Below are 10,444 nucleotides of genomic sequence, written 5' to 3'. Positions count from 1 at the left end.
GCAACATCGTAGGCAGTCGTGTGCGGTTGCGGGGAGAAGGGGGGGGGGTGCTCAATTGTGGTTCACTTGTCTCAGATCCAACGGCTGGAATTCGAGACAATGGATATGCTTTTGCTTTACCCATGTTGGCAGTGACAACTCAAGCATATCCAATTCGCGGGAAATCCTTGTTTCCCCCTTACACGAGGGACCTACCCGGCGGCGCGGCTAATCTGACCATAACTAACCACCCACTGGAAGTGGGCCTCACCCAGGCCCCCAGCCCGTGTAGTTAGTTGACCGGACGCGGCGCCCGCGCTGTGTGTCCCACCGTCGCCCCTCGCCTTTCCCCTCCTCCTCCAGAGTCCAGACCCGCACACTTCGCTCCACCAACCGCGCCCCTCGCCCCCCGCCGCGCCCGTCCGCCGGGAGCGTAGCTCGCCGGGGCGTCGACGGCACCGCTCGCACCTCGGCGGAACCCGCAAACCACGGAAGGTGAGCTCCCGCACCCGCACCCCGCGTCTTGACCCCACCTCTTATCTGAATTACGATTAACTGACGGACGCAGCGCTCGCGGGAAGTGAGAGAGAGCAGATAGATTGATCCCGCGCTTCGGTTCCTCGATCTGGGTTTATCCGCTGGATTGGTTCACTTTCTCGCTTCCCAGTGAGGATCTTGTGGTTTCTAACGGCGATTGCTTCCTTGCAACGATCTCGATTTGGTCGAGCTCGAGCGGGGAAAGAGGAGCGTGTCTTTTAGTCTCTCCGTGTTAGTGTGGTGGAGTTCGATCTATGTCGGGAATCCATTGGTTATCAAGCAAAAGAATGCCGATGTTAGAGCTGATTTCGAGGTGTTGAACATAGCGTGGCTAGGATGCTAGAATTTGGAAGTACAATTTTGGTCTAAAGGCACACTGTCCTGCTTTTAGAAAGCACGTAGTATGCCTTTGTGCTCTAAGAATCCACTGGAAGTAACTTTCTAGAAATCTTATCTCATTGCTAGATCGCAAAGCTTTAGGTTCCCTGTGCTAGGAGTTTAGTACACTATGCACACTGTTCAGGATGTTTGAGGGCGTGCAAGATGCTCGAACTGCTGGTGATGCAGTGATGCAGCTTAGATTTCTGTAAATGATGAAGCCGCAGAGTCATCTGCTGGCTTCTTCCTTGCTGATTGCTGTGTGGGAGATTCAAATGAGGCCAGTGAGAGGTGCTGACAGTCGGTGATGCGAACTGAGATCCTGCCAGTAGTCAACTGATTGTCCTTTAGTTTTGTCGATGTCGAGAGACAGTTTTCCTGCAACACATGATTGCTTCTGGTGTCAGTGAAGGTTTAAATCCTAGCAAGACAAATATTCTTAGAACTGACAGTAACCGTTTGTACCATGTTCTTATAGATTCCCCTACAGAAGATATTGGTCGTTTGCACAGGGTATCCCTATCCAATACTTGTCCTGCAAATGTTGCTTTCCTTTTTAGATTTCTTCCAATACTAGATGAGACTGACGATTTATCTGTTCTGTGTCCGCTTTAGATTTCTGCTTCACGAGTCCAGGAAGAACAACACTGGCATCAAGCAAGTCATATTCAGCAGGGAACAGCAGCATCGTTTTGATCCGCCTTTTCGCAGGGTACTTGGGCAATTCATAGTGGAAACTTCAACTTGTTCAAGGCCTCTCTGTTCACAGCAGTACATCATTTTACATCCTTGGAAATTGTGGAGCGAGCCTACTTGAGAATGCAATGTAGCAGGAGTCATTAGTTTCAGTAAGTTGAGACTTGCCCTGGAGCTGCCATACTCGGCTGCATTGGCCTTTGATAGATGGTTTTTTCTCAGACATCCTCTCTGGCAGTAAAGCTTGCACAAGGACCCAAGCTCTTTACTACAAAGACAATTCTCCCCATGGACCCCCCGGGTGTTGTCTCCTCTGAAAATGCTGAATATGATTTCTCTGATGTTTTTGGTTCCAGTCCAGTCGAGACAGCAACAGAACTTTGTGTTGTTGATCCAGAGAGCCCTGCAGCTCCTGTTGAGTCCCCTGAGGAGGTTTATAATGATCCTGCGGTCATCTTCAAGCGGTCACATTCTCTTGTTGGTCCATCATCACTTGTTAGCTGCTCTTTGGGACTTGGCAAGCTCACTCTAAACATAGCAGATGGATCATCAGAACTTGTAGGCCACACCACAGAAGAAAAGGAACTTAACCTAGAGCAGTTCAGTGATGAAGAGTTTGGTGATGCCGTGACTGAGGATGAGGGTGTTGGGCTTGATGACTTTGAAATCTTGAAGCTTGTAGGCCAAGGGGCATTTGGCAAAGTCTTTCAGGTGAGAAAGAAGGGTACTTCAGAAATATATGCAATGAAAGTTATGAGGAAGGACAAGATACTGGAGAAAAACCATTCCGAGTACATGAAAGCTGAAAGAGACATACTGACAAAAGTTGACCATCCTTATGTAGTGCAGCTGAGGTACTCCTTTCAGGTAGGTCATTTGTATACATATTGTCATCTCTACGTTGGCGTTCATATCTTGGTACAAATATTCAAACAGTTTGCCTGTGCAGACCAAATATCGACTTTACCTTGTCCTGGACTTCGTAAACGGGGGGCATCTCTTCTTTCAGCTCTACAAGCAAGGATTATTTAGGTGCTGTTTCACTTGTTAGTAATTTTGTTTGCCAAAAGATAGCTGCACATGCCTTTAAACTAAACCCTTTCATATTAACAGGGAGGAACTTGCACGAATCTATACGGCTGAGATTATATCTGCTGTAGCCCACCTCCATGCTAATGGGATTATGCATAGAGATCTTAAGCCCGAGAACATCCTATTGGATGCTGAAGGCCATGTAAGAATTCTTTGTTGCAGCCAACAATCCCGTTTTGTCTCGTCTTCAGTCATCTGACATCTATTTGCTTGTGCCGCTGTTATAGGCCATGCTAACTGACTTTGGCCTTGCGAAAGAATTCCGTGAGAACACCCGATCAAACTCGATGTGTGGCACTCTCGAGTATATGGCCCCTGAAATTATTCAGGGCCAGGGGCATGATAAGGCCGCAGATTGGTGGAGTGTAGGAATCCTCCTGTTTGAAATGCTGACGGGCAAGGTGAGTTGCATATTTGCATGGGATGTCAAGCTTATCATCCGAGAGGTTTTCTGTGCAGACGTGTCATGGCTTATAACTTCCTACTCTTTGCAGCCCCCGTTTGTCGGGAACAGAGACAAAGTTCAGCAGAAGATAGTGAAGGAGAAGTTGAAGCTTCCTCCGTTTTTGACTAGCGAAGCCCACTCGCTGCTGAAAGGAGTACGTTTTCCGGCTTGTTTGATTTCATTATTCTTGTAGGAGTAACTCATAGCACATATAGTACCATGTAGAGGTCTTTCCAAACAAAACAAAAACAGCATGGGAGCAAATTGGCAGCTTAACTATTTTATCTGAAAAAAAAACAATATTGCAGTTGCTGCACAAAGAAGCCGGCAAGCGGCTGGGAACCGGACCCGGCGGCAGCGACGAGATAAAGAGGCACAAGTGGTTCAAGCCGATCAACTGGAGGAAGCTGGACGCCCGGGAGATCAAGCCGAGCTTCCGGCCCGACGTCGCTGGCCTGACCTGCATCGCCAACTTCGACGTGTGCTGGACCAACACGCCCGTGCTGGACTCCCCGGCCGCCACCCCCGTCACCGCCGGCGGCGGGCAAGGCAACTTCGCGGGGTTCACCTACGTCAGGCCCGCGCCGTTCCTCCATGACCTGAAGCCGCCCTCGAGCTCTAGCTAGGTTGTAAGACTCGCTCAGTGCACCCGAAACGGGTGCGCGCAATTTTGATCTAGTTTATTCACTGAACTACTGTGTTCTATGGCTTGTATGATGTATATCGATTCTTCTGCATCTTGCATTACTTGCGGCAATGAGAAAGTTGGAGACAGAAAGCAACTAACAATATCTGTCAGTACGGATTGGTAGAGTACTAACCAAATCCAGTCAGATTTTGAAGCTGAAAGTTGAGAAGCATGAATTTCTGAAACCAATGATCGACGTGAGCTGAAACTTTCTCAGATTAATCATCTATGCATTCTTCAGTTTCTGGGATTTTTTTGTAATATGTTTGGAAACTTTGAAATTTCTGTTAAAATTCAGTCAAATTTTGAAGCTAAACGTTCGGAAGCATGAATCTCAAACCAATGGTTCCCGTTAGCTGAAAGTTTCCCAGATTGGTTATATATCTGCGCTTCAATTTGTGGAATTGTTTCAGAATTTGCTGGAGAATGAACCTTCATAACTCTTCCTACCCACAGTCCTATCGATACATGGATCTCTCAAAAGTTTCCCAGAACCATTTGGACAGCATTTAGACCATACCAGGGCTCAAATCGAAGCACATACTTCCTCCATTCCTAAATACTTGTCTTTCTAGAGATTTCAACAAGTGACTACATACAGAGCAAAATGAGTGAATCTACACTCTAAAATATGTCCATATACATCCGTATGTAATAGTCTATTTGAAATATCTAAAAAGACAAATATTTAGGAACGGAGGGAGTACAACACATGGAGAATCAACCTCCAGAATCTTCTTGCCTACTGCCATACTGACATAATAATATTGACCTCAACAGAAATATCAATAACATCAAATACTTGCTTTAATGCGTTTCTCGCTGTGAATTAAACTACAGGTTGGAATTCATGGCCCAAACAAACGCAGGTGAAGATAAGGGGGTGTGAGTCATGGAAAACTTAGGAGCCATAAAAAGAAACGGCACTTTTGTCTAATAACATCAAATACTTGCTTTCATGTGTTTCTCGTTGTGCATCCCAGTACAGGCTGGAATACATGGATCATGGAAAACTTCAGAGCCATAAAAAGAAACGGTACCTTCGCTGAGAGTTCACAGGTCAAGCTATGCCAATTCAAAACGGCCTAAGTTTGAATGAAATTCAAGATCTTAAATAGGGTCAGTTTCAGTACTTACTAGTTTTTCTGAAAGTAAGGTTAGCCGGTTTCCAGTTCCTTACCTGACTGCTCCCCGTTAACGCGAAAAGGTAGGAAAAGTGCCTCTCTTTTTTCCGGTTCAAGTTCCTTGCACTTGAAATAGTCTTGCAGGAATTAAAAAATTACCTAATAGGGTAGGGAAAGTCCTCCAGGCAGCCATGTTGAATAGGCAAAAACATGCTAGAAAAGCTCGATTATCATAATCTGTATGTCACCAGCACAAAGCATGGCCTGAGCGTTCTAAAACAAGATAGGTAAAATGGCATCTCTCTGAAGACACGATGCACATTCAAAACACACACTACTACTGTCATCGGAGCTTGGCTCTGATTTGTGAAACAACGTATTGATATTCAAATAAACTAGCAACCTGATTCAACACAATTTAGCAGAACAGAGCAAATTGACTTTTAACAAAACATCTTGCCTTTTTACATTAATTCCAAATACCTCACTAATTTTTTTGACGGACACTAGTACAGAGCCTTAATCAGCATACTAATTGCACAGAAAATAAACATCTATTATGCTCTCACCACCTTATGTAGCAGTCACACCATCAACACATACATACCATATTACAAGCAAAAGCACCCTACTACATACATACCACGAGCCTATTTTCAAGTTGCAGCACAGCCTTAATAGGCACCATCTCCAACCCTCAACACATCAGCCTGACCTCCAGCATCCGCATGATCGGCAGTACTCTCATCGTGATGGCCATCTACGCGCCCTTCAGCTTACAGCGTCTCCGCGCCTTGTTCCATTACCTCCTCCTCAATAACCGTCTGATTTGTCGAAATTATGCACACCAAAAGTTCAGATCTTCAGAAACTTGTTAGCTAAAAGGAATAAACCTTGGTCTTTATATTGGGTAACAAGTTGGAAAATTACTTAGGAGGAAACACATGAAGAAGCTAGCAGAATAGCTGAGATAAAATATTAAGGTCTTGAACCAAACAACACAACATGATGCATGGAAAATCGTCTGGAACTCTTTTCCCCAATGTTCCAGTTAGCAGTATTGACCTCAAACATTCAATTTTGTTTTTTTAACATTGTAATTTGCAGCACAAGAGTAAATACATAACAACACAAAGGCATGCAATCATTTAGAAATGATCACAGCAGAACTTAGAAGTCATAAAAGAAATGGTGGCTTCTCGTGCAGGACTTAATAAATTACCTAGTAGCGTACCAAGTTTCTAGGAATAGAAACTCAGGTCTATGTAGTGACAATCAAAAAACTACTTGCATTCAGCATGCGCCATGAACGATAGGCAACAAGTTCAAAACTTTAAACTATGTAAAAACATGGTTGCCCTGCATCTAATTTATCTTGACAGTCAATTTTCGCTATTTGCATGGCAACACCCTCGAGAAATTAATCAAGCTCGCCCCTTCAATTATACTCACAATATACACAGGAGATGCATTAGTGGTAGAAATTGCTTGGGTGTTTATTTGCAACCATACCAGCTATGCCTACTTATATTTATCTGGAGTCATTATGATAAATGGATTTGTAGGTGTAAAGATGAACAAAACGCGACTTCTCTGTCTCATTATATCTATCAAAAGAGATAAATAAACTCCTGCTACCTGCAACGATTGTTTCCAAGTTGAAACAATCCGGAAGTGAAAATAATTTTAGACTTGTATTCCTTCTAGATTAGCTTGACGACGACAACAATTTTCGCCAAAATGATAATCGTGCTCTAGCGTTTTTTATGAATCCATGATGCCTCCAAAATGGTACTCGTCATGTTCAACATCTTTTCTTGTGTCCTATTAAAGTAGCATTTAGGACAGACTAACAAACAAATCACAATAATGTTCCTAAGCCTGATCGATCAGCTCTATCACAAGCACAAAAGAATTAACAACTACGAGACGTGTAAATGAGAATCAGTGAACATAGCCAACTACCAAGCATCAGACAAGCTATATGTGAGGAGAATGAAGAGCAAGCAACAGAGAGTTTACCATTTGATATTGTCAGTGACGACAACGATGGTGGATGGTTGCTATATGCGAAGCTTTGCACTGTGGAAGCACACACTCTCTCAATCTGTAACGTCTTCATGTCCAACATGCACAAGTCCGTGCATAACTCTTCGTCGAAGGATGAGCATCCCCAGTGATTCAAAAGCAAATGTGTCCCCATCGACTGTCTGAGCACGTACCCAGATCCCGGTGAGGGTGGGATTACCTTATCCTTTTGCCATTGGCGGGAACTCCCATTATTGTTTCTCCAAATGGTATAAATGTGGCCACGTGGGCGTATGTAAGGACAACCAGCCCAGGCCTGCCTTCTCCTGCCTCCACCATGGTTATATGTCTGTAACAAACTTTGGGTTCGGTTGGGGGTTCAGCAACGGAGAACTCCATCTTACGGGTGTTGAGCACCAACATTTTTATTGTGTGCTTGGAATTTGGCAGCCAGTAAAAGTAGCCATACGCGTATTGGCGCCGGCAGAAGGGTGCCGTCTCTGTCGATGATAGCGAGCCAGCTGACAAATCGGTCCAGGTAAGGGATCGAATGGCTTGCCATTGTCTGGTGCTGGAAGAAAAGACATAGGTGATGAGCTTATCTTCACAGTGCCCCATCCAGATCACCCTGAATGCCGTCTCTTCAGCGGTTGTTGTTGGCTCATCGTCCTCATCGCCGCCTTCAGGAACAAGGAAAATCTCGCATGAATGTGGGCGTGGCCCCTCCACGCTAGCTGCAAGGTCGTCAGGGATTGAGGGAAGCATGAGGTACCTCCGGTGCAAAGGGTCGCACACCACCGTCTCTGTTCCAGGGGCATTCCGCGGAGGAGTACCCGGCCGTCGCGGACGTCCCAGACAACCCAGTGGTGAGCGGGGTCGGGGGCCGGAAGGAACGAGAAGGAGAAGTCGGCGGCGAGGGCGATGGCGCTGGCCGCAGACGCGGAGGGCCGGAGGGGTGAGGCGGCTCGGCGGGGTCGAAGCCGGTGTGCGGACCGAGGAAGCCGAGGAGGGGCGGGGCGTGGAGCTTGCGGAACTGCCTGAGGAAGGAGCGGTCGGCCACGACGCGGCGGAAGGAGACGCAGGCGGCGGAGGCGCGGACGAGGTCGGCTGGGGTGGGCAGGCGAACGAAGATTTCAGTGAGGAGCTCGTCGGGGATCGGCAGCGAGGCCGTATCCTCGGGGGCATGCAGCCGCGGATGGCACTGACGGCGGTGCTCCGCTGAGTTGCGGCCCATCCCGCTGCCGGTGGCGAGAAACCCTATTTTGGGTTAGCACGGGATTTGGGGAAGAGGAAGGCAGCGGTTACGACTGGAATTTGGACATTTTGATGGGCCTTTTGGCAAATGTACAAACTCCCCACGCCCTCAAACACATGCAAAATCTCTCTTTGTTTTTTTTTCAAAAAAATCATCTGCTGCATGATGATTTTCAAAGGCGTTTTTTTACTGTATATCAATCTTTATTGTAAGGTAATCACCATAATATCTTTTACAAGAGTATCAACATTTTCTGTGGGTGGAATCTTTCATCCACCCCACACTCATCTTACTTCTAACTAATTTGGTTAAACCATGGGCAGTACAATTAGTCTTTCTAGGAGCATGTTCAAAAATAATATGCGAAAAATCACACGTAAATATCATCAAAAACTGCCGCCGATAACCGTAAGGGCGACCTCCATTATTCATTGTCTCTATTACTCCGATATTGTCGGAGTTCACCTTTATACGATTACACCCAATTATAGTTGCCAAAATAAGACCAAATCGTAGTGTCAGTGCCTCGGTCATAAGCCCATCTCCGTATCAATCGATTTTTCTATTTGAAATGCTAACGGGCAAGTTGAGTTGCATATTTGCATGGGATGTCAAGCTTATCGTCGGAGATTTATTTTATGCAAACATGTCGTCGCTTATAGTTCCTACTCTTTGCAGCCCCTGTTTGTCGGGAACAGAGACAAAGTTTAGCAATGGACGAAAGACACTCTTAACCCAGCCGCCTCCTTCCTAATTAGGATTTCTCTGCCTCCCGTCGGCCCGTCTCGTCTTCGGTGGCCTTAGGGCCATGGGGGCGCGGTGGATCCGGCTCTTGCCGGTGGAGGGCTCCGTTTTTAGACGTGCTTTAGTGATTTGTTAGGATTCGTGTCCTGCTCAGGAAGACGAGACAATGACGGCTCCCTGAATATGGAAGAAGGTTCTCCCTCTCTAGCCCCCGTTCTGCTGGTGCATCTAGCATCGTCGGTGAGCGTGTGAAGGTGTGTCTCCGACGGATTTGTCCTTGGTGGATTTGTTCGGATATGTTCGTCGTTCGTGTGTCTTCAGGTTGGATCCTTCCGATCTACGCTACTCTTCATCGGCCGCGGTTACCGTTATAGTGCGATGGTCCTATTGGGTCTTAGCACGACAACTTTCCGACTGTCTACTACAACAGGTTTTGCCCGGATACGGCAAGGAAGGGGCGATGACGGCGGCGCGCCTTCGTCTCGTTTCAGTGCTTGTAGTCGTCGCTAAGTGGTCTACGGATTTGAATGCAATTTTTATTATTTCTGGTGTTCATTGTACTCTTATGATTGAAGATGAATAGATTGGATGTTTTTCGAAAAGAAAAAAGAAAAAGACAAAGTTCAGCAGATGATTGCAAGAAGAAGTTGAAGCTTCCTCCGTTTTTGACTAGTGAAGCTCACTCGCTGCTGAAAAGGGTATGTTTTCCAGCTTGTTTTTGTCTGAAAAAAATAACAATGTTTCAGTTGCTGCACAAAGAAGCTGGCAAGCGGCTGGGAACCGGACCCGGCGGCAGCGACGAGATAAAGAAGCACAAAGTGGTTCAAGCCGATCAACTGGAGGAAGCTGGACGCCCGGGAGATCCAGCCGAGCTTCCGGCCTGACCTGCATCGCCAATTTCGGCACAAGCGGCGGGCAAGGCAACTTCGCGGGGTTCACCTACGTCAGGCCCGCGCCGTTCCTCCATGACCTGAAGCCGCCCTCGAGCTCTAGTTCATTCACTGAACCACTGTGTATGATGTATATCGATTCTTCTGCATCTTGCATTTACTTGCGGCAATGAGAAGTTGGAGACAGAAAGCAACTGCAATATCTGTCATTACAAATTGATTGATAGTAGTACTACCATAACATGTTTCTGTTCTCTAGATTGATGCATCTTCTAGAACACTGATGTTGCACAAGCTGAAACTAACCTCTAACCTCATAAGATTTGAGAAGCAATTCGCCTAAATAAGTGAAACCTAGAAACAAGAAAGGAAAACCATAGTGCAAAACTGGCTGCGGCAATGAGCCGGCTCGCAAGGTAGACCTATCTAGAGTTTTGACCAATGTTCAGGCACTAAGACACACGACCAACCCGCACGACAAATCCGTTGGAATCTTTACATAGATGAAGTATGCTCACAAGATCAACCACTGAGTAGGGAGTGTTACGTTAATTTTAACGTATGAGTTAATTTTGGGCTAATAGCAGT

The 10,444-nt window shown here is 46.2% G+C and overlaps 2 protein-coding genes across 3 annotated transcripts; one reads left to right on the top strand and one right to left on the bottom strand.

Moving 5' to 3' along the window:
- The first annotated feature begins 310 nt into the window (after positions 1-310).
- Positions 311-4,004, top strand: LOC119362388 (serine/threonine-protein kinase AtPK2/AtPK19-like). Its single transcript, XM_037627592.1, has 7 exons — positions 311-474; positions 1,510-2,457; positions 2,540-2,622; positions 2,704-2,824; positions 2,910-3,083; positions 3,177-3,281; positions 3,436-4,004. Exons 2-7 carry the CDS (start codon positions 1,798-1,800, stop codon positions 3,751-3,753), a joined length of 1,461 nt encoding a protein of 486 aa, XP_037483489.1. The 5' UTR covers positions 311-474; positions 1,510-1,797; the 3' UTR covers positions 3,754-4,004.
- A 1,399-nt stretch (positions 4,005-5,403) lies between these two features.
- Positions 5,404-8,257, bottom strand: LOC119362389 (proline-rich receptor-like protein kinase PERK10). Of its 2 annotated transcripts, XM_037627595.1 has the most exons (3): positions 7,740-8,257; positions 6,962-7,647; positions 5,404-5,763 (listed from the first exon to the last, which is right to left on the bottom strand). In XM_037627595.1, the coding sequence occupies exons 1-2, from the start codon at positions 8,199-8,201 to the stop codon at positions 7,591-7,593; spliced, it is 519 nt and encodes a 172-aa protein (XP_037483492.1). In that variant the 5' UTR covers positions 8,202-8,257; the 3' UTR covers positions 5,404-5,763; positions 6,962-7,590. The 2 variants fall into 2 exon arrangements, with proteins under 2 accessions (XP_037483492.1, XP_037483491.1); XM_037627594.1 differs by having other exon boundaries at positions 6,962-8,257.
- Between the last annotated feature and the right edge of the window lie 2,187 nt (positions 8,258-10,444).

This window comes from Triticum dicoccoides, chromosome 2B, assembly GCF_002162155.2.
Source record: "Triticum dicoccoides isolate Atlit2015 ecotype Zavitan chromosome 2B, WEW_v2.0, whole genome shotgun sequence".
NCBI lineage: Eukaryota > Viridiplantae > Streptophyta > Magnoliopsida > Poales > Poaceae > Triticum > Triticum dicoccoides.
Note: the sequence above shows the minus strand (reverse complement) of the source record. Positions and strands in the feature narration are given on the sequence as shown.